This window comes from Tasmannia lanceolata, unplaced genomic scaffold (assembly GCF_043159265.1).
Source record: "Tasmannia lanceolata isolate RefF3 unplaced genomic scaffold, GAP_Taslan_0.1 ptg000006l, whole genome shotgun sequence".
NCBI lineage: Eukaryota > Viridiplantae > Streptophyta > Magnoliopsida > Canellales > Winteraceae > Tasmannia > Tasmannia lanceolata.
In genome coordinates this window covers 7,090,080-7,113,831 of record NW_027518683.1, presented here as the reverse complement: position 1 = coordinate 7,113,831, position 23,752 = coordinate 7,090,080, and the positions used below count along the sequence as shown (strand labels likewise).

General features: G+C 37.9%; 3 protein-coding genes across 5 annotated transcripts; 2 read left to right on the top strand and 1 right to left on the bottom strand.

Annotated features, from left to right (window-relative positions):
• Positions 1-262: 262 nt before the first annotated feature.
• G3PP5 (Major facilitator superfamily protein) lies at positions 263-2,212 on the top strand. Its single transcript, XM_077381897.1, has 2 exons — positions 263-1,319; positions 1,422-2,212. The coding sequence occupies exons 1-2, from the start codon at positions 359-361 to the stop codon at positions 1,964-1,966; spliced, it is 1,506 nt and encodes a 501-aa protein (XP_077238012.1). The 5' UTR covers positions 263-358; the 3' UTR covers positions 1,967-2,212.
• Positions 2,213-5,619: 3,407 nt separating this feature from the next.
• LOC143879488 (putative protein phosphatase 2C 54) lies at positions 5,620-15,679 on the bottom strand. The gene is made up of 4 exons (XM_077381896.1): positions 15,308-15,679; positions 7,639-7,839; positions 6,961-7,163; positions 5,620-6,389 (listed from the first exon to the last, which is right to left on the bottom strand). Exons 1-4 carry the CDS (start codon positions 15,431-15,433, stop codon positions 5,828-5,830), a joined length of 1,092 nt encoding a protein of 363 aa, XP_077238011.1. The 5' UTR covers positions 15,434-15,679; the 3' UTR covers positions 5,620-5,827.
• Positions 15,680-17,482: 1,803 nt separating this feature from the next.
• Positions 17,483-23,007, top strand: LOC143879487 (Pentatricopeptide repeat (PPR) superfamily protein). 3 transcript variants are annotated; one of them, XM_077381893.1, is made up of 3 exons: positions 17,483-19,358; positions 21,735-21,932; positions 22,589-23,007. In XM_077381893.1, exon 1 carries the CDS (start codon positions 17,567-17,569, stop codon positions 18,932-18,934), a length of 1,368 nt encoding a protein of 455 aa, XP_077238008.1. In that variant the 5' UTR covers positions 17,483-17,566; the 3' UTR covers positions 18,935-19,358; positions 21,735-21,932; positions 22,589-23,007. The 3 variants fall into 3 exon arrangements, with proteins under 3 accessions (XP_077238008.1, XP_077238009.1, XP_077238007.1); XM_077381894.1 differs by having other exon boundaries at positions 21,798-23,007; XM_077381892.1 differs by having other exon boundaries at positions 21,735-23,007.
• Positions 23,008-23,752: the final 745 nt, after the last annotated feature.

The following is a 23,752-nucleotide window of genomic DNA, read 5'->3' as shown; positions in this document are numbered from 1 at the left end:
TTCCGGACCGGACCCTTAGACGCGTCAACTCCTGATTTGAGCTAGACACACGCCAGAAGTTCGGACTTCTGACACCAAGTGTTAAAAAAAAAAAAAACGAAAGAAAGGGCAATGATAAATTCACTCTCCTTGTAGGATAATCCGCCTCCTGTAAAGGAAGGTACGTGGTAGACTTCCACGCTTTTTTTACTTTACAGTGGTGCGAATTATCCTACAAGGAAGCGAATTTATCATGTCCCAAATAAAAAAGATAAATGAGAAAATTGACCGTTGCTTCGGAGCATCGCGACATAGAATCTAATGGGGGGTGCTGTCTGAAAAATCCTCTTCTTCGCGAGAGAAAAAGAAGAATCCAGCAATGGAAATAAAAACCCTAACCCTAACTCCCGCTCCTAATCCTCAAAAAAGCTTCCTCTTCTACCAGATCTCAGTCTTTCTCATCACATTCTCCGCCTACGCCTCATTCCACGCCTCTAGAAAGCCCCCCAGCATCGTTAAATCCGTTCTCGGACCCCAAATCCAATCCAACACTTCTCAAATTTCAGAATTAGGTCAAAATTCGAGCTCAATTGGTACTGGTTGGGCTCCTTTCAATGGAAATCGCGGAACTCACCGATTGGGAGAACTCGATCTCGCATTCCTCTCTGCATATTCGATCGGTATGTATTTCTCCGGCCACATCGGAGATCGGATCGATCTCCGGTTATTTCTCACATTCGGAATGTTTGCTAGCGGAATTTCAACTGTGATTTTTGGGTTAGGGTTTTGGTGGAAGATTCATGAATTAGGGTTTTTCTTGGTGGTACAGATTTTTAGTGGTTTGTTTCAGTCTACTGGATGGCCTTGTGTGGTTTCTGTAGTTGGAAATTGGTTTGGGAAATCAAAGAGAGGGCTGATTTTTGGGATTTGGAATTCCCAGACTTCGGTGGGGAATATCTTTGGTTCTGTTGTGGCGTCGTCTGTGTTAGAATTTGGTTGGGGTTGGTCTTTTGTATTGCCTGGGATTTTTATTATTTTGGTGGGGGTTTTGGTTTTTCTGTTTTTGGTTGTGAGTCCAGAGGATGCTGGGTTTGAATCTCTTGAAAAGGAGATAGAGATGAATTCGAATTCTAATGCCGAATCTATTGAAAATTTGGAGAGGATGGAAAGGGAAGAAGATGGTCTTCTTGGATCTAGGGTTTCGGTTTTGGCAGGTGCGATTGGGTTCGTTGAGGCATGGAGGTTACCTGGCGTGGCACCATACGCTTTCTGCCTGTTCTTCTCCAAGTTGGTTGCTTATACTTTTCTATATTGGTTGCCATTTTACATAAGACACACAGGTATCATATATCCTTATGAAATGAATTGTTGTTTCATTAAAATTTTATATTGGTTGATGAAAGGATGAATATTCACTTGTACTTATTTTATTGCAATTGAAGCTGTTGCTGGTGTGTTTCTATCTCAAAAGAGGGCTGGGATCCTTTCAACTGTATTTGATGTTGGGGGTGTATTTGGTGGAATTTTGGCTGGTTTCATTTCTGATAGGATTGACGCTCGGGCGGTTACTTCAATTATCTTCCTTTTATTCTCAGTCCCAGCACTTATTTTGTACAGAATTTATGGAAGCATCTCCATGTCTGCCAACATTGGCTTGATGTTTCTTTCTGGGTTGTTTGTGAATGGCCCATACTCGCTCATTACAACTGCTGTTGCAGCTGATCTGGGTACGCAGAACTCGATTAAAGGGAATTCTCGAGCTCTGGCAACTGTGACGGCTATTATTGATGGTACTGGCTCTGTTGGGGCAGCTCTAGGGCCACTTCTAACAGGATATATTTCGACTAGGGGATGGAACAGTGTGTTTGCAATGCTTATTCTTGCAATTATTCTCGCGGGTTTGTTCTTGATTCACCTTGCAAAAGCTGAAATTCGGAGCAAGTTGAATGAGAGAAAATGGCTTTCGGACAACATAAGCGTACAATAATTACATTCGCTATTGTTTGGAAACAAAAATGTTTCCCGTTTCATTTGATAACGGTGAGCCTTTTGATATGGGGAAAGAATGTAGCTGACATGCTAGTACTTTCATTCTTGTATATAGTTTTTTTTTTTCGCTTTTCATTCGTTACAGCTATATCCAGTATGGTTTATAGCCAAGCCTTTGATTTGTTGTTACAGATGTATAAGTAGTGCAGCATTGCAAATGAGAACCTCCATTTTTGCTTGTGTATGCTATTAGTGCTGAATCCAAACTGTGTTTTTTTTTTTTTTTTGAAAATTAAATCCAAGTTGTGTTTCGGGTTGTTTTTAGTGGTATATGTTATCTCACCTTCATAAATTGCTAGCGTATCCTTGTTGGACGAGTCGGGGCATCTTTTATATTTTTAAAGGATGGGCATGCTCTCTGAAGCCTAAGGCACTAACTGTTTCTGATTTATGTGGTTCTCTAGGTTCAATGAACTCTAAACTCATTTTCAGGGACCTCTGCATTGCACACATCCCAGTAATGAGCGATTATCTGAAGCACTTACACAAGCAATGGAATTATCTTTAATTGTTCTGTTTGGGAAAGCAGTTGGTTAGTGGATCTGTACGTGATTGTTTTATTCAATTGAGTTATAGTCAGGATAAGATATATTTGGTTACTCCCAAATATTCAATGCAGATAGCGAATTGGACCCCAAATTTCATGATGAAAATGGTTGTTCTGGGACTAAACTTAGCTAAAGAAACCTTCTGAGAGGATCTTGTGCATGCCTTTTTGTGGCCAAGGATTCTTAGTTTTGATTATGATCAGGCAAGGCTTTATGACGAAGCATTATGGCAGCTCTTCTTCAAATAAATTCCCATATGCTGCCATTTATTTTCCTTTAACTCCACCGGAGGGCCACTAAAAATTAAAATGTTGGAACAAACTAGACAGAGGTTGTACTCATTCCTCTTAAGGAATATTGTCAGCTTCAAATGTTTGAGGGTGCGTAGGAACGTTCGCTGCCGAGCACAAGGACTGCCTTCTGCGCATCTTCCTTGGCTACCTGATGCAGTTTTTTGTGGGTCATGACTTCATAGAAAGAAACCTTGCTTTCCTTTTTGAATCTTTACATGGCTTTTGCAATAAATCTTGAACATACACAAAGAATTGAGAATTTGAGACAGACCAGAATCTATCACAGTTTATGAAGGTAACTTCATAGTAAATAGATGGACAGGCCTCTCTCTAATTATCGATCATATTGTAACAACTTCTTCATTTATTTACCAGCCTAAATGTTTTTCCATGTAACAATTTTCTATTTCCCACATGTAATCTTTGTTGAGGAACTTTTTGATTGAGCAATCTACTTGGTTGAATTTTGCAAAATATTGCAATTAGAGATCCAACCGGCAGACAAGAGCAAGATGGTTATGATGTCTTGATATGTAACTTCACTTTGTGTAAAGTAATCTTCTTCCCATTTTGCTTTTGCAGTCTCTTTTTGGGCTTCATAGATTGGGACATGTCATCTCTGTCAGGTCAAAGAATCGGTGAATGTTGTTTTGTAGTGTCTTCCTTTTGGGGCATTTTTCTCATTTAATGGTTGCTTTTTAGCAAAGCACACAGCTCATCTGTTTCAAAAATTAAGTCCGAACTTCTGTTTATTTCATCTTTCCTTTCGGGTTGTTGAGGCTTTATGTCTAGAGATGGGTACTTGCCCTATGTTACTTCTAAATTAATTCTTTAGATGAACCACTTACTCTAGGATAAGGAAATATACGGTGTATCTTTGCCTAATAAAAGTCCAGGATTGATTGGAAACCAACTTTGATACTCACATTCCACTCTTACATTATGCCCAATACAGGGATTATTTATGTACTGAACTTTTTATAACATGAGTGAAAAACGAGTATAGAATGTATATCTTTATCCTAGCTTGGGAGCCAGAGTGATCAAGGTTCCCAAATTTTTAGAGTAATAATTTTCTTATTTGTGTTTCTATCCACAGCCAACAGTTGTCTGCCATCAAAGACAAATCCCTTTTGTTCTTCAGTCAATAGTAAACAAAAAAAAACTTGCAGACCAAGTTGTATGTTATTTGTATTTTCTGTTCTTTTGCGAACATAAGCTGTTGATCTGGTGGGTAAAGATGTTGATGAATATATCCGGAAAATTATATTTGCTGCGAATAATCGTCGAGGAAAAAGTCGAACAAAAAACAATGAGCAAAGGTCAACATTCAATGAGCAAAAATCACACTGATCAATGGTCTGGTTGGCCTACAGATCATACACATGGTTCCCCACCAGACAGTCCTCCTCAATCACCATACATATGTGCCACATGTACGGTCAAGATAACTTTATTTATTAATAAGCACCTTAATTGCTTTATGGAACTGAAGTCCCTCATTAACAGATTTAATAGAGCCCATTTTTTCGTTGTTCTATCACAGAAACCTTTAAAAAGAACACTTCTGGAACCATATTGTTGTCTACTCCTACTTGCACTTAATTTTCGAGTTCGAAAACATGGCAGTTTTGATTGATGGAAATGATTGAACCCAAAACATCAGCTGGCTCCAGGCATCTTGTGAACTTATTTTTCAAAGTCGTTTAGCAACTAGTTTTGATGTCAACTTAATCTGTGGGAATGTATCATGTATTGATTATGCAAGTTTTAAAATTGTGGCATTGCTCAAGTGCCTGAAGAAGCCACTTGCGAAGCACTACATAAATTGAGATGTTTCCTCACATGAGCAAAAGGCTATTTAAGGAGAGGTGGCAGAATCTGGAACTCAGTACACTCCTCAATCACAATGGGAAAAAAGGCTGATATAAATCCTAGATTTGAGTGAGATCTTGGTGAGTTCATTTTTGGCAGTCAAAGTAATAATTTTATTTTTAGTCAATGTTCTCTATTAAATTGCAGCTCCCTAATATTGCCATGCATTTCAAAAGTAGTGTTATGCTTGTCATTTTATCAAAGAAATAACAGTATTTTTGTCAAAGAGTGCCATTGATGCACTGTGAGTTCCTCTTTCTTCATCCTCCTCCTTTCCCCATTTTTTTTTCCGTCGATGGGACAATTATATTGCCAATTAGTTACTTCAAATATTCTGGCAATCCAAACACAAGTGCGAGGGACTGCACAAGGGAAATAGAAATATCAGTGAGGTTAAAGAGAAGGAGAACAGCAGGTTTTCTCTTGAATTGAGAGAGAAAGGGTAGGCCTTTTCTTTTGGATGAGAGGGCTCTTCTATGGGAAGAAGAGGAGAAATGGTCTTTTCTTGGTGCATGGAAGAAGGTGAGTGAAGGAGAATTTTCACGGTGAGGGAAGGAGAACAGTAACCATTTTTGGGTTGAATTGATCCCAGTTGTAATCTTCATTTATTCTTTCTCACATGGTAGAATTGGTTCTGCCCGTGGGCACCCTGCACCACGTAAAACTCTCATGTGCATCTTGTGACTTGTTTATTCTCATTGTGTTTTTCTGTACTGTATAGATCGGATTTGGGCCATCAGATTTTCTACATATGGGTTTTTCTTGTGTCTGAACCAGAACTGCAAGATGATCACGTTAATAAAGTTAAACTGGGTGTTGATCATTAGTGTTCGAAAGTTCATGCAGGTTTTCACAAGCCAAAAAATCTGGAGAGGTACACAAGACTTGAGCTAATCATGTATTATCAGCAACCACAAAAAAATAAAGTTTATCTCTTTATACTAGATGTTTCTACAAATCAAGATCCACCTACATGTCTCAATGAATACATACAGTTACCCACGCTCAACAATAACTAGAATACATTATAAATTATATGCAGATCAAGACTTAGATTAACCTAAATAATCAGCTACCCATTAATCACCCTTCTAACAGAGACTTGAGACTATGGAGACCCTCTGCTGATATACTCCTCCTTACTCTAGCTCTATGTACTACAACATGGGGAGGGGGTTCTGAGTGAAAACATACCATCACAATTGTCAGATTGTCAATAGAACCTCGCTTGATTGCCTCCTCCACCAGTTCCTTGGAGCATCTCTTAACGTCGTTGTGTTCTTGGAGTCTCCTCCTGGCAAAGTCTACAGCATTTTGGCTAGTAAAAACATCCCATATCCCATCACTGCCAATGATAAGGAACTCATCGTCTTTTGTTAACGTGGTCATCATAAGTTCTGGTTCAGCACTCAACGGCCCACCACCTTCACTGGCTGACTTCATTCCTTCAATGTGCCAATCACCGAGAGCTCGAGTCACTCCCAATTGCCCATTCAAATAGCCGTCGTCAATGAATCCACCAACTAATTCGATGCGCTTCTTTTCCTTCGAACAACAAGGCCTATGATCCTTGGACATCACTATGGCCACTCCAAGTCGAGACAGTACTGCCCGGCAGTCCCCAGCATTTGCAATCAGTAGAGACCTGTTGTTACCACAAGAAGTAACAAAAGAAACCGGAAAAAAAATAGGTAAAGAAGAAGGCTTTAATATATAATGAATGTGGGTATTTTCTTTTGGAATAATATAAGTAGGCAGAACTACAATCTACTAGGTTGTGATATGCATGGCCGATAGACCAAAATCCAACCCCATCAGAGAATTCTAAGCTGCCTACTTGTGGCATTCAGTAAAGTCTCTATAAATTAAGGGCTTAGAATTATCCGATAAGGGAGACTTTTGGAGTATCACCCATCCATAGAAAGCCCAGCAAATACATCATTTATATCATTGAACAAGTGGGCCTAACTTATATTTCTACACACTCATATTTTTCCATAGAAAATTATGCACATCCATCATATAACAGCCCAAGAAAGAAAAATGATAGTCAGTAGATAGACACTAATTCACCTTAAGCCCATGCACGAGCAGAGAGAGAGAGAGAGAGAGAGAGAGAGAGAGAGAGAGAGAGAGTTGTTAATTTCCAGAACAGGCACAGCCAACCAATATTGATAAAAGTATAGCGAATCAACAACAAAGAAGGGGAGACCCACCTCCCAAATATCATTGCAGTAAGCGCAGTTGTGCCGGAAGACAAGCTGGATTGAAGGGAGAATGTCTTTTCATCCATGTGCATAAATGACCTCAAGACCACTTTTTCGAGTTCCAAAGGAAAATCAGCATCCTCAACAATGACCCTTGGCAAATTGTCACGAACAAAATGTGCAGCACCCTTTCCTCCATGCCCGTCAAATACCTATGCCCAGAATTCATTCCAAGCCTTAGAGATATCACTCTGCACAGGATAAGTTGTACGCTTTGGAAGATTGTTGTGCTCGTATTCAGTATTATATAGCAATGACATTGTGTGGTTTACACTATACACAATATGCGTTCAATTGCAAACCTTTTTGTCTGTTCTAGAAAATTTGTGAGTAAGACATCTTTACATTTATGCTTGCTGGAAAAAACAAAAAACGTTCTTCCTTGATCACCACACTACATCATCACTATCTAAATTACTTTTACACAAACGATTTGAAGAACCATCCCAAATTAAGTCTGTTTTACTTGTTAATAACATCAAGGAAGTCGTGTACGTGAGAGCAGGCAGGGAATAATAAGACATTTCTTGCTTACATTAACACTTGGCAAGCATCCAAGTTGAAAAAAAACATAAGTCTAAACTTCAACAAGTGCAGTAATTACCAATTAAGATTCAAGAAACTTACTCCATAGAAAGAAACAGCTTCACCATCAAGGAAATGATAGCCAAACTTCTTAGCTAGGTCAGAAATGCAGACATGAGTGTCTTCCATGCATTGACGGCTGCCAATATCAGACCACTCTCCTGATCGAATGATTGGGACAAAACTTAAAGACTGGTTTTGACTGCAGTCTATGACAGCTGTATTCTCACATATGCTTTCTAGCTGCAAAAATCCAAATGTATAAAAAGAGATTATAATGACTTATGAGGAAGAGCATAAAAATGGATGCAAGAAGCCAGTTAGAAATCAAAGAAACTAGAAAATTATTCAAACTTGGACAAGAATAATGAGAAAATGCTAAAAAGATGATGATTATTAGGCTCTTTCTGAACAGCCACTTTATGAGCCCCACGTGCACCACGTAGATGTGATTGGGTCCATTGAACTTACTGGCCTGCACATATCCGGCCCATTGCTGTTGACCACCTTGATCGGATGATCCTAGTCCGTTGGTCCATCAAGCCTTCCTTAGGGTTTCATTAAGACAAGATTAACCATTGACTTTTGTAGCCTTATAAATGGGATGTCAGGTTGGCATGGGCCCAGGACCATGTCGATCACTTCATGAGGGTTTACAAGATCGACAATACTGACTACACATATATGTCCATAGTTAGGCTTGATCCTGACGGTACTGTCCGTGTGGTTGGACTCATGACATAATATTTACCTGAAAATAAGGGCTAGTTTGGTGTGAAATTTAATTGGATTTTAGGATTTTTGTTATTTATATTGAAAATTGCACCCATAATCAATTAGATTGCAACCCAAACCAGCTCTATCCCTGTTCAAGAGCTTCCAGAAAATTTACTCAGGTTAAACTAGGTAACAGAAGTAAACAGGCTATGTAGAGTAAAGTTTTCAGTCAATAACTATAATGAATTCCTATATTCCTCATTTCCATAATCTAGTTGATGCAGTGCCAACATGGCAGCCAAGTCATGCCTAGGTAGTTTTGGTGGAGTTCCAAGGTGCATTCCCGCATTAATGTTGCTGGACCGTTTTGAACCTGATTTTTGGGCTTTTAAATGACAGAATCATGGAAAGTGGTAAACTGCAAAGTTGTAGGTGTTTTTGAGATCTTTCCAACAAGTAGTTGTGCTCGAAAATTGGCCAAGTGGTTAAAAAGTTATGGCAGTTTTAGTGGACTGTGTCTGTAGGTTCCCAAAACAGTCAAAGATAGTAAGTTCCAATGAAATTAATGTTATGCAAGTCCCTAAGTTAACTAGTGGAGAAGGTTGGACGAATTTTCTATTCTTTTCTCTTATTTAAAGGGTTAGAAACCATCTTTAGAGGGGATTTTGGATTTAGATAAACTTATGTAATTGATGGAATATCAATTGAGTTGAGCATTGCTCCCATTTTCTTCTTCTTCTCTAAGTTGTGTTCTTGAGTTCTATTTTTTCTTCTTCTTCCCTCTTAAACACCCGCATTATTTGGTATCAGAGCCAACGTTACTGCTAGCTTCGATTTGATTTTCATGGCGGCACGAAGAGGTAGAGGAAGGCGTGGTAACCAAATGATGGAAGATTTGAGAGATGATGAACTTCAAGCGCTTCGAAGAGAAGTTGAACAACTTACCATGCGTCTTGAACGCCAAGAGACTCGTAGTGAGTAAGGTGGATCAATCCGTGGAGGTTTTAGTGATGAATCCGATGTGAATCCCTTCGCCAATACTCGTGAGGCTAGGTTGGGAAGGTTCTATCGTGATTTCGACACCGTCAAGATTGATTTGCTGGAGTTTCATGGTCATCTACAACCCGAAGAGTTTCTTGAATGGCTTAGTGCCATTGAGAAGTTCTTTGATTACAAGGAGACACCCGGAAGCCAGCATGTGAAGCTTGTGGCTACAAGGCTTAGTGGCTATGCTTCAACTTCGTGGGATAAAGTTCAAGAAATAAAAATCCACAAAGGAAAGCGTAAGATTTCTTCTTGGGACAAAATAAAGTCAAGGCTTACGGAGAAATTTATTCCGATGGATTTTTCCCAAATTATCTTTTCTCAATTCAACAACCTACGCTAAGAATCCAAGAGTGTGTTGGACTACACTGAAGAACTTTACAAATTCATGGCTCGTAATGATATTCAAAAGGGTGAAGACCAACTTGTGGCAAGGTATGTTGATGGTTTGAAGTTTTCCATTGTGAAGAGGTGGAAATGCATCGATCATTGAGCGTCAATGATGCTTATCAACTAGCCTTGAAGGTGGAGGCTAAGCTTGCTCGTCGTGGTGCTAAGAAGTTTGTTGATGTTCATAGCCTCTATCCTTCTTCTGAAGGTGAATCTTCACATGATGGAGGTGCAAAGTTATAGTCCGAATATTTCAACAAAGATTCTATAAAATCAGCCCCTATACATCAAGTTGGAAATCAACCCGATCGTCCTAACAATCCAAATACTTGTTTCAAGTGTGGTCAAGTTGGCCATCATTTCAAAGATTGTCCAAAGAGGCAAGTAGTGGCCTTCGTTGATGAAAAAAATGATGAGGATCTTGTTGACGATTCAAATCAGCCCATATATGATGAGGAAGATGATATACAACATGAAGAAATCGAACCCGAAGAAGGAGAAAGTTTGGTGATCTAACGAGCACCTACTACAACAAAGGTTGAATCCAATGATGATTGGCTTCATTCCAATATTTTCAAAACTCGATGCACATCTCATGACAAGGTTTGCACCATTGCGATCGATAATGGAACTTGTGAGAACATCGTATGTCATGAAATGGTGAACAAGCTCAAGCTCAAAACCAAACCACATCCAAAGTCCTATCGGATCACATGGTTTAAGAAAAGGGAAGGTGCGTAACTTTTTTTCTTTCTAGGAACAAATTTGATCAAGAGACCAAAGATAATGGTATATCTGATGCTCTACTTGTTGTTGAAACTAATGAGTACGAGGAACTTCAACGCCAATTCAATGAATTCATCACCAAAGAAATTGGATCCGATTGCATATTAGGTGAACCGATGGATATTGAAGAGATGAGTGAATGGAAACGAAATACAACATTTTTTTCATTTAATTACATTGACCCATTTTTATTCGATCCTATATTGAAGCCCACAGTGGATATTTACGCATTCAAACATGTTCAAAATCTAAATAAATTATTACTTCATCGTGGAGATTATGAAGCGTTGTTTGATTTTCGAAAGTTTCAATTGATGATCATTCTTTGATACTTCAAAGTTCGAGAGCGAGTTTTCTTGAACCAAGGAAGTTTGGCAAATTTCAAGATTGTGTGGATGCCCCTTTTCGAGTGCTTAAAAAAATTGGGGATAATGCATTCAAGGTTGAGCTCCCTTCAAATATCAATACTCACCCAACTTCAATGTTAAAGACTTGATAACTTATCATGGAAAGTTTGAAGAGAACTCGTGGGCGAGTTCTTTCTCACCCCGAGATAATGATGCAGTGCCAACATGGCAGCCAAGTCATGCTTAGGTGGTTTTCGTGGAGTTCCAAGGTGCATTCTTTCATTAATGTTGTTGGACCGTTTTGAACCTGATTTTTGGGCTTTTAAATGGAAAAATCATGGAAAGTGGTAAACTACAAAGTTGTAGATGTTTTGAGATCTTTCCAACAAGTAGTTGTGCTCGAAAATTGGCCAAGTGGTTAAAAAGTTATGGCAGTTTTAGTGGACCGTGTCTGTGGATTCCCAAAACAGTCAAAGATAGTGAGTTCTAATGCAATTAATGTTATGCAAGTCCCTAAGTTAACTAGTGGAGAAGGTTGAACTAATTTTCTATTGTTTTCTCTTATTTAAAGGGTTAGAAACCATCTTTAGAGGGGATTTTGGATTTAGATATACTTATGTAATTGATGGAATATCAATTGGGTTGAGCATTGCTCCCATTTTCTTCTTCTTCTCTAAGTTGTGTTCTTGAGTTCGATTTTTTCTTCTTTTTCCCTCTTAAGCACTCACATTACTAGTCCATTGAAATCTGAATGCCCATACATGGAGAGACAAGGGAACAGGCCTTTCCCTCAACCAAAAGCTATACACCAAGCAGAAAATTCTATTAGTTATAAGAATCACAGATAGTATCCCTAATAACAGAAATAGACATGGCCTAACATTGAGTTTGTGACATTAGATGCCTGGAGAACTAAGGACCAACGGAGTTCATGCCTGGAGAGCTAAGGACCAACGGAGTTCTAAGTGTTATGCATTAAATTGAGCAAAATGAAAGACGCAAATTACCAAAAGGCGAAGATTCAATCTCTATCCAATGGAAAAATTATGTTGAAGAGAAGGGTCAATTTACTCAAACAATAAGATACTGTTTTTTTTAATGGTAAAAACAATAAGATACTAATGGTGCTTCAGTGTGAGCTGGGTATCCATCACCCTACAGAACCATCAATGAATCTGCCAATATGGAGCCTTAGATGTTGTTTCAGGCCCAGGAAAATGTGAAGAATGAAACCTCACAATTAAGATCACAGTATCTATGATTCGTGTTGATGGAATGTGAGAAAATTTATTAAAAAGTTTGTAGATGATGCTAATCTGGGATAGATATCTCATGACAATAATCTTGTCAGAGGCTGAAAATGGATAATATGGGACGATTCTATTACGAATTCATCTATTGTAGTTTATAACTGATCGAGTTATCCATTGCAAATGCAAGTTAAAAGTTATGGATCAAATCTAACTATTCCCCAGAATCTACACAAATTCAGTAACATAAAGAAAGTTAATATCATAATGATAAAGCCATGGAAAACATGAATGTTTGTTTCCAGAAGAAAATTCAGAAATTTTTAATGAGTTTAATGAGTGCACAAATGGATCAGCTAAGAAAAAAATGAAATTTGGAGGGGGTAAGGCTTGGAAAAACGAGGAACCCCTGATCCGTCTAAAATCAAGGATGGATTGTCTTGACCTTGGCGACTCAATTATGAAGTCTTTTCATGCATCCATCACTACATGTAGGACAATAAAATTGATTTAGGATAAGCAAATTGATGATGGGAACGAATTTGGAGAAATTATGATTAGAGTCTCTGCTTATGTAAGTCTCAAGGTATCTCTTGATATGATATGAATAAACAAGCGTTGATTGTTGATAATTTCTCCTCCTCTTGATCTCGATGTGAAGAATTCGTCATCCGTTAGTACGAGGCTTTTGGACCAGAGGTGTGATGCCACGGGCTTATCCTTCTTCCTTCTTCATTTCTTCAAGGTAACATCTTTACCATTCTATCTTATCATTGTCCAAAATCAGAAAAGTCTTCTGTAACTGTTGAAATCAAAATTTGAAGTTCCAGTGGATGCAAAGGTTGTTTTATTGCTATCGTTAGAAGGAACAATTTGAACAGACAAATTGGATTGATTCAACTTCGTTTGAAAGGATTAAACCTAAGTGTGAATTTCGAAGCATACAGAAGGGTTGGGTCTGATCTAGTTTTGGAAAATTGCCTAAATTCTAAATTTTGATCATAATTTTTGGTGGGTTTAAACTTTATACAAGTTTAAAATTGATTTGAACTTACTCTATTAATCCAACACCATATGATTTCAGTAAAACTTTGTCATATCGTCAGAGAGGACGTTCTTGTAGAAATTATGAATCTCTTTGAGAAAGGTAAACTCTTGAAAAACTAGATCTTTATTACTCTTCTCCTCAAAACTAAGTCTGCCTCAACCCCATATAATTTCACTCTATCTCATCGTGTAACTTTTTATATACAATCACAACCAAAGCCTTGATACAAACTAGAGAGCATTATGTGAGATCTTATCAGCCCTGCAGAATCTACTTCAATCTGGAGAAGCATTACGTACAATAGGCTTATATCCCACAATCAAATAAACAATTTTCATTAAAATCATAAGAAGAATGCTTTGTGTATAAGATGGATATCAGAAAAATCCTTTGACAGTGTCCATGAGTTCTCATTTTCAATCATGAGGATAATAAGATTTGGAACAACTCTCCTATATGGTCCAGCGTATCTAGTAAATGATTCAACATGAGGGTATTTAAGAAGTACAAATGGCTTAAGACAGTGAAATCGCCTTTCTATTTAGTTGTTCTATTTGATTCTGGAAGTGTTTTGAATCCAATCGACGAAGCGACCAATTATAAGACTTAGGCACTCTTTGGGTGCCACCAAGTTCGGTCCCCATTTGCAATGGAATTATAATAAGTCAATCTTATGTCTAAAAATATTTTAGACATTATTTGCAAATAATCATATTTAACTTCAAAATCATTTGCATATAAGATTATATGCAAATAATTTTTAGAGGTATCCAAAGACACCCTTAATCACCATTTATACACGAAAGCATTTGTATATCTCAATAGGCGAATCAATGGAGGGCTATCACTGACTAGCTTTCAAAGTAGTCCTTAAAGAAAAGACTATCCCAACTCGTGGGTGGCTCAAGATAGCTATTATTTAATGGGATAAAGAAAGCACTATGATTGCATGATTATCTTTCAGGAATTCAAAAGCTAACAGGGATCCTACTTAGCATTAAAACAAAAAAAGTGAAGTCATCTTCACCAATAACACTCCATAGACGGACTGAATCCTCAGAAACTTGTGAATGAACGTATTGTCCCAATCAAATAACTTCATCTCCTTGTTTAAATGTAGATCAATGCTACCCTCTAATAGACAAGACTGGAAAGAAAATTTGCTAACTGGAAATGCAGGCCATTTTGAGATAAATAAAACAGTTGCTAAACTCATATAAAGTTTTATAGCCACTTGCATTCTGACTTCCTAAAGAAGTCGTGGACAAAGTGGAGCCACATTTAGAGATTCTTTGTGGTATGGACTCGAGTAAGAAACAAAGAAACATCCATGGAGAAATAGAGATATTTTTCAGGACAAGAAAAGAGGACAGGTTGGGTATCGAAATCCTTGAAGGTTGGAATTTTGTAAACCTTACACATCAAGTATGGTCATATTGGCTTTGTAAGTTCTTGACTACGCTTTTAAACACATTTATGTTCTTGAGTAAACTTTTAAACATGTTTGTAAAATTTTCACAAATCCAAACCAAAGGAACATCAATGGAAATAAGCCACTGTCATGGATCATCTGGCAGAGAAAAAAGTTGGTCAAAAGGAAGCAACCATCAAAGACTAAATTAATTGCCATGGGAGCGTAAATTGTGCCTACCCACCACATCAAAGCCCTTTGAGAATCTACCTAAAGTAAATAAATACTAATACATGGAAAGAATCCAACTCAGGGAAGGGCTACCTTCCAAAATCAGACTTCCAATTGAACAGAGTCTTGCAAAGTTCCCAATTGAAGTCCATAACATTATTTATAATGATTGAAGAAGTATGAAAGAATATGAATGCAAAATTCTACTTTTAAATAAATAAACCTCTAAAGCTCCTGCCAAAACCCCAACTTACCTACCCAAAAAAAAAAAAAAAGAGAGAAAAAAGAAAAAAAATTAAAGTTAGTCAACACTACCCAAATGGAAATCACTCAGAATTCAGCCGACTATCAAACCCAAATTCATCTAATACTCATTTCAAAAAAAAAAAAGAAAAAGTGAGGAGAAAAGAGAGCATCAGTCAAAGAAAACAAACTTATCAAAGAAATGAGATAAACCCAAAAAAGGGTGTGAAAAAGGCATTCTTACGGGAGAAGAAATCCGATCATTGGGACTAATCTGAGAATCTTTCTCCCAATTCTCGATCTGGGTATTCAAAATCCCTGAATGAAAATCCATCCCTTCACCCACCTCTTCTCTATCCTTCACACACATGGTCTCTCTGCCCAGATTAGAAAAAGCCAAAAAGGGAGCACAGAAAGATTGAAGAAGCCAAAGAAGATTCTACAAATATCTTAAAAATCTTTTAATGGGTGATTTGCGGGTGGGAAAGAAATTCGTCTCTCTTCTTTCTTTTTAAGCTGATGGGGAGAGAAAAGAGAGTAGAGATTTATCTAAGAAAGCGTGGCTGGAATCAGTTGTGGGGTTACAGTGTTTCTTTTTAAATTGCCGGTATATGGCTAAGAATCAGCTCATGAATTGGTGGTCTTCGATATTTTATTGGGAAAAAATCTTTTGTGAGGATACCACGTGGACTGTAATCTATTCCAAAGATATTGTTGGCCATCACAAATGTGGCCTGTTGCATTAATAGGATGGTTCTAGAGACCATTTAAAAAAGCAGTATGAAAAGGACGCCACCTTTGTTTTTTCTGCTATTTTCGTGTCACCCTTACATTTATTCCATGGAATATTCGTTGGCCCAATTGTAAAAGTGGGTGGAGACTGGAGAGAGCATGTAGAGAACATGGACTCAAGAGTTGAGTCCAATAATAGGTTTTCGACTGATAATCGGTTGTCGTAATCACAGGGCCTGAAAAAGCAGTGAGAATAAAATATGCTGCTTTAAGTTAGTGTTTTTGTTATTTGTTAGGGTCTATCTCCCACAACTGGCCTGGCCCCACTAATATTATGTGACTGAAGACCTAAGATCATCTAATCAACAAGGTGTTCTCCACAACATTTGGCTCGACTTGTGGTCACCTGACAAACAAATCTGATCACATAGACGTGGCACAAGCGGGGGCACAACAAGTGTCGGCCAGGAATTCATAACAACCACATCTTCTTTTACTATTTTTCTTCCTAACGAAGTTGTGTTTCGTGGTGTTTTTGACTTCTGGGCACCATCTAGCCCGTAGTCTCAGCCAAGGTTTAAAATTTCGGTTTCGGTACCGGTTTCGGACCCTGAAATTTCAACCGAAATTTGGGTGAAATATTAAATTAATATTAAAAAAAAAACAGATTTTTTGGGTCAAATTTCGGAAAAACCGAAATTCCGGCCGAAATAAATGACCGTTTCGGTTTTGATCGATTTCGGTGTCGGTCTCCATCGAAATCCAAAATTTCAGATTTCGGTCAAAATTTAAAACCATGGTCTCAACTGAACTGTCGAGTCCCTACTATTGTTTGATTTTGAGTTCAAAACTGATTTTTAGACTAAAAAATAATGTGTTTGAGTCCAAAACTGATTATGAGACTCAAATCAGTTTTTAGTCTGATAATCAGTTTTGGACTCAAAAAATTCAAAACGAACAGGTCTAAGGTCTTGGTAGTTGGCTTTGGATTTGATTGTAACTCTAAAACTGATCATTGGACTCAAAATCAAAGGCAAATGATATCAACACAATTACTTTCTGTTATTTGTACGAATCTAACATGTCTTCGTTTTTAATTGGCTTGTAAGAGCATTTGGGGAATTGTAAATAATTTTTTGACAGCTCTTTAAGTACTAAAAGACACGATAGGTTAGTCCAAATATCAAAACATAGTTGTGTTGATATCATTTCCCTTCCCAAAATCCAAAAAAAAAGAAGAGGCAACTTTATTTTGATATTCGCACCACTTTGCAAGCCCATCGTTCAATTTAGTACGGTTGCAACTTGGGTCAGGTTGGATCGGGTTGAGTCCAACCCTAACCCAACCCGAGATAGCACTCCCTAAACCCTAACCCAACCCGAGTCCAGGTTGAGGATGGTCAACCCTAACCCAACCCACCTCTAAATCTTTGAATCATAACGTAACCCATCTAACCTAAAATCGGATCGGGTTGAGTTTTGGGTTCTCTTAGGGCCAAATAGAAAAATACAATAACACAAAGAAAATCAAGATAAAATTAGAAGACAAAGGTTAGGTTCAAGTGGGGTAGGGCTGCCACAGTCTCAATCCTAACCCAACCCGAAATTAAACTGGGTTTGTGGCCTTTCGCAACCCAACCTAACCCAACCCAACCCGAGCCAAAATTGGGTTGAGCTCGACCCAAGATGCACCCCTACAATTTAGTTCTTATTTTCTCATTTCTATTGGTCTCTGAACACTCATATTTCGGTACCCTACATAAACCCTAGAATGCGCTTCCTTGCTTCAATCTCCAATCGCTACTCCAATCCAATCCTCTTCTCTCGCTTTCAGATCTACCTCAATTTCTCCCAATCCAATTCCCCCAACGAGTTCTCTAATGAAAAAATCAGCTTCAACACAAACAAAATATTGTTTTCAAGCGATTCCATTCAATCGGATCCTAATACAGTAGCAAAAACCATTTCTAACTACGGAAACGACTGGAAACGTGCCCTAGAATTCTTCAATTGGATCGAAAAAGAACACCGATTTAAACACACCGTCCAAACTCAAAACCCTATGATCGACATTTTAGGGAAATTCTTCGAATACGATCTCGCTTGGAATCTAATCGAACGGTCTAGAAAAGATCGATCCTTTTCACCAGACCACACTACTTTCAGAATCATGTTCAAGAGGTATGCTTCTGCACATTTGGTAAAAGAAGCAATTGATACTTTTAATAGAGCTGATGATTTTGGTTTGAAGGATAAAATCTCGTTTTATAATCTTATTGATGCGCTTTGTGAGTATAAACATGTAATTGAAGCTGAGGAACTGTTTATTGGAAAGTATTCTGAATTTGAAGCTGATACCAAAATTTATAATATGATTTTGAGAGGTTGGTTTAAAATGGGATGGTGGAGTAAGTGTAGAGAATTTTGGGAAGAAATGGAGCGAAAGGGGATCGCCCGTGATCTTCATTCGTATTCGATTTATATGGATATTCTCTGTAAGTCAGGGAAGCCATGGAAAGCTGTTAAATTGTATAAGGAGATGAAGAAAAAAGGGGTTTTATTAGATGTTGTGGCGTATAATACAGTTGTTAATGCTATTGGTCTTGTAGATGGTGTTGATGTTTCGATTCGGCTTTATCGTGAGATGGTTGATTTGGGATGTGAGCCAAATGTAGTAACTTACAATACGATTATAAAGCTTTTGTGTCAAGAAGGGAGAGTGAGGGATGCCTATGTGTTTCTAGGACGAATGTCTGATAAGGGTTGCGCTCCGAATGTGATCACATACCATTGTTTTTTTAAATGCCTTGAGAGGCCTAAGGAAATTCTCAAACTGTTTGATAGGATGATTGAGAGTGGATGTCGTCCGAGGATGGACACTTATGTGATTCTGATTAAGAAATTCGGAAGGTGGGGTTTTCTTCGGCTGGTTTTTGTTGTCTGGAATAAGATGAAGGAACATGGGTGTAGTCCTGATGGGTTTGCTTACAATGCTCTGATTGATGCTCTGGTGCAGAAGGGTATGGTTGAAATGGCACGAAAGTATGATGAGGAGATGTTAGTGAAGGGGCTTTCAGCTAAGCCACGGAAAGAGTTGGGGACAAAGCTGTTGAATGGAGAATCGGATAACGAATGTTGATGATATTTGACAAGGGTGGGGTGAATTGAAGTTTGATTAGCTTTCTGTGTGCTCCAATCTCGGGGACTCAGGCCCCTATTTTATGACTTGGGGTTCCCTAATAGTCTAATAATCCATCTTGTGTCAACCTCAGGGCCACAAGTTTTGAGTGAAAGGTGTTATATCCAGATGAAAAAAGACTAGAAATTTTGTCAACATCACTGATCATGCCTTTTGCAGCAAAAGAAGATCATTTTTACGCTCATATATAAATTTGCATCCACCTTCTGCAAATGTTGTGCTGTCTTTTCATGACTGGTTCTCAGTTCAGAATTCATTTGAGTACTGAACTTGGTTTAGTTCATTACTTCATTGAACGTGAGGTTGGGGTAAATTATCTAGTGATTCAGCAAGTAAAATCATGAGACATAGAAGAGCAAGAGAGGTAGTTTTATCTATCACAGCTTTGTTTTGTCTTGGTGTAGGCACAATTGATTCGTAGGGTTTGTCTGTGTTAACAATTGTCTAAAATTTGAATCTAATCTTGACAATTATCATTTGTAGAACTCTAGATGTTTGTCCTCTGTTTTTCTAAACTGCTTTGTTCATTCATTGTGCCTATTAATTTAATCAGTCTTTTAGTTATCCAAGTAGTTCATTTTCACTTGTATATGAATTTTATTTCATTAACAGATGCTCTTGAATTTCTAAGCTACATAATGGGTTAGCAACATACAAAGTTATATACTGTATATCCGACAAGTCCCCTGATATTGTAATTGAGTACACATAGATTCAATGTATTAAAGTTTAGATTCAATGTATATGATATTTAAATAAGGGCGGCCCAGTGCACGAGGCTCCCGCCATCGCGGGGTCTGAGTAGGGCTAGATGTACGCAGCCTTACCCTTGCTTTGCAGAGAGGCTGTTTCCGTGACTTGAACCTGTGACCACCAGGTCACAATGGAGCAACCTTACCATTGCGCCAAGGCTCGCCCTCTTATGATATTTAAATACTAAATAAAAATTAAATTTATATGGTATTTAATACTTAAAGGAAACTTTACATTTGTAAGGGTTGTAATTACCTCAGGAGCCACCGTAGCTTTCCCATTCTGTAATTTAGTTGAACATCAATGCAAATAAAGTGGAGGTAAACCCAGTAATGCTTATTCATAGGGAATTTCTGGTTTCTAATTATAGCTTTTTAAATCTAACATGCTGACCAAGATTTCATGGAAACCCATCTAGAGGTGGGATCGGTCTCCTATATGGAAATAATTTTTTTTTTTTTGAAAATTGACAATTTCATTGATACTATGAAAGATACATTGGGGACTAGAGGTCCCGACTTGCATTACATAACATCAAAAAAGATTAGCCAGGAGTATACTCCTAGACCATTAAAAGTGTCTAAAACAAAAACTGCCTATGCTATCAATAAACACCACTAAAGCTTCCTCCAAACCTCAACAATTATGTTTCAGTCCCCCAAGAACTGAACTTCTAACAGTGTCCCAAAAGCTATGGGAGCCTCCCTCTTTTCGGACATCTTCAACAACATCTCACCTTTAAACAGCTCAGCTATGCTGAGAACTTTTCCAACTCCTCCAAGATGTGTTGGATTTGGAAATCCGGCATGTCAATGAGAAGTTCCTCTGGCATCCGATACAGGCGAGAATGGTTTTTTTCTTTCAGCAACCCTTTCTTCCACTAACCGGATGCCTACTACCTTGTTAGCTTCCCAAATCATCTCCTCTCCGCCCTTTCTTCAGCTAACAGTAGTTTGAAGAAAGGGTGTTTAAATAACGGAGAGAGAGAATGGCTTTCGTAAAAGAAGTTCCCTTATCAACTGACATTTGAACTGGTAGCATTGAGGGTAATATTGAATTTGTGGGTAATATTGAATGTGTGGGTAATATTGAAATGGGAACTTCTTTATAAGGAGCATGTATTTCTTCTGATGGTAGGCATTGAGGGTAATATTGAATTTGTGGATTCATTCATAAGTGCCAAGAGGGAGGTAGTTTTGACCTTAATGAGAGTATGAGACTTTCTCCTCAGTTAAAAGCTATAAGAGCACTGGAATTAGCTCTTGAGTTTAGGTTAGGATCTTCTCTCAGTTGGAATTCCATTTTCTAATTTCTATTTAGGTTAGGATCTTTCTCAATTGGAATTCCATTTCATAATCTCTAAACTTCATCGGACAGACTAATCATGGGAATTGGGATTTTTCCTCGGTGCTTAGATGTTGTTTCTGTTGAAACTTTTGACATGCTAACTTCCATTTTTATTTTTCAAGAAACAATGTCTAGACAGAAACAGGTTATAAAGCTGATAGAACTCCAAGTTGAAGACTAGCATTGGGTGTTCTGTCTATTATCTTTCTATTTTATTTCATAAAATTGTTTGTTATTGCTGGTAAAATTTAGATACATACACGTGGGTGTATGCCTATAGATGTGTGTGTGTGTGTCCATATTATATGCATATATGTATGTATGTGTGAAAACACTTAAAACTTGCCAGAAAGCTAGATAGGTCAGAAGACTCGGCTTTGAAACACATTTCCTCTCACTAATAGAAGACATGACGAGCTCATGTAAGCTTAACAGTAGATTTCCTAATCTTGGATTTTCTTAACTCCGTTTTGTTTTATGGTGAGATGTTAAACTCGTTTAAAATTGGTTTATAATTCCCTTGCCCGTTCCATCTGTATGTTCCTTTTAACAATCAACATGTCACCTCACTGTTACAAGGTATTTAAGATTCATTTTGCATGTCCTAACACTATTCATTTGTTATCATTTTTTTTTACAGTCTTAGCCTATTTGCTTTGTTTCATGAGTGCTGGAATGGATTCAGAGAGCCATCGTGCTGCAGGTTCAAGTGCCCTAGAGGAAATGCTTCAGTCTCAATGGGAAGTTCACCTGGGAGAGGAGACTAAAAGCAAAGAAGAAAATTCCAGAGCTGGTCCACTGGTTCTTGGGGGACTGTTTAAGATGGCAGGGCCCATGTGTAAGTGTTCAGCAATGGTTGAGGCTTTGTATCTCAACCTTGAGGTCGTGGTTTCGATCCCAACTTACTAACAAAAAAAAAAGGTATAGATGTCACTCGGATGCAGGTTGGGAATTGGTAGAGGGTGATTGTTGTTGGTCTTTGGAGAATTTGGCCAAAATTCTTGTTGGGTATGTGTGTGACCGGAACTCATAAAAATGGGGCTGGTATAGCTGAGGCTTAATGTGTGGGATGACTCGCTAATGCAGATTTTGCTATCTTCTAAAAAAAAGAGGGCTCTTTAACTTGAAGGAAATATAAAATGCTTAAAGTATATGTTTATTTATCAACAGTGAGTAGTCTCCCTTTGATGTCCATTCTTTTTCACCCTCTTAGGCCCTGTTTGTTTTGAATTCTGAGAACCGATTGTAAGTCCAAAACTGATTATTTGATATAAAACTACGATTTAATTCTGAGTCCAATAATTAGTTTTGGACTGACAATCGGTTCACAAAATCCAAAACAAAGAGGGACTTGTCAAAACACTTTAGAGTTGCTGCTATCATCCACTGAGGACGCTAACAAGAATATTTCCCCCCTTTCTGTCCTCTTATCTAAACTGGTGGACAACACATTTCATTTTCTTTCTCTTGTCATGGAAATGACTTCATTTTCAGGAAAAGGCGAACAAAAGAAGGTGGAAAGCTGGAAGAGGGGGTGGAAACATAATATCCCATGGTTGGTTATAATTAGGCCAAGAAAAATGTCAAAGGGGGTGAATTTATCCTCAAGCAGTGAACCATTCTCACAGAAACCGTTCAAGGGGAGGAGAGGCAAATATCAGCAAGACCATGTTTTGATTGTGGGGCGAACTCAACCATGGATTTGTGGTTTCCCACTAGATTGTGTACAAGTGGCATAACATGCTTCAGGGTTAGAGCCACTTTTCTTCGTTTTATTTTCTTGTATTTGTTCTTGGCCAAAAGTCCTTCGATTTAGACTGGAGCATAGTTTATTCACCGAAGTTTCATTTTTTAGGTGAGTTTGTTGCCATTCGTAGAAAATTTCCCAGAATTTAATGTAGATTCCTTCAATATAGTTGTTTACTCTTATTACATAAGGAATTAACATATATAAAGAACTCTTATAAGGTATATTTAATAGCTAATGAGAACATATATTTTTTTCAGTGGTAATGAGAAACATATTTTTACATGATATTTTACAGCTATAGATAAATTTACATTTACAAGGTATTTAATAGCTATAGGGATTTTACTTCGTAAGGTTTCGGATACTGTGCGTGTTTGTCATAACCCACCGAGGCGTTGGCTCTTCGGCATAAAGTCATGGGTTTGCTCCCTATTGACGAGTGTTCGAATCCCGCCCCCGACTTACCTGATACCCGTGGTGAGTGGGTCATTGCATGTATCCGTAGGGACTAGTCCTACTCCCGAAGGGGGTGGGGACATCCTACGTCATCAGAAGAAAAGAAAAAAAAAAGAAGTTCTGCAGTTATATGAGAATACAGATAATCTTATGTGCAGATAATGGTTAGTTTTATATCAATCTCAGTTGATGGCTTCCTGAGTGGCCTTAATCTTCCATTTGTGGTGTATCTAAAGCGGCCCTTAATCAGTCCAATCAAGAGAAATTTTAACATCGAGAGATTTGAAGAGAAATGAGTTTGGAACCATTCAGGAAAATGGAAATTGTTAATTTCAAACAATAATTTCTATACTGGTATAAAATGCACTAAAATAATACTAATAATCAAGGACGATTTGAATATTGAAGGAATAAACTGCATTAAAATAATAACGACTAACCCGGTTGCAAAA

Coding starts and splice junctions, on each gene's coding strand:
- G3PP5 (XM_077381897.1), top strand. CDS start 359: ATGGAAATAAAAACCCTAACCCTAACTCCCGCTCCTAATCCTCAAAAA. Junction 1,320..1,421: donor ATTTTACATAAGACACACAG/GTATCATATATC, acceptor TTGCAATTGAAG/CTGTTGCTGGTGTGTTTCTA.
- LOC143879487 (XM_077381894.1), top strand. CDS start 17,567: ATGCGCTTCCTTGCTTCAATCTCCAATCGCTACTCCAATCCAATCCTC.
- LOC143879488 (XM_077381896.1), bottom strand. CDS start 15,433: ATGTGTGTGAAGGATAGAGAAGAGGTGGGTGAAGGGATGGATTTTCAT. Junction 7,840..15,307: donor ATGATCGGATTTCTTCTCCC/GTAAGAATGCCT, acceptor GGATTTTTGCAG/CTAGAAAGCATATGTGAGAA. Junction 6,390..6,960: donor ACTGCAATGATATTTGGGAG/GTGGGTCTCCCC, acceptor TGGTAACAACAG/GTCTCTACTGATTGCAAATG.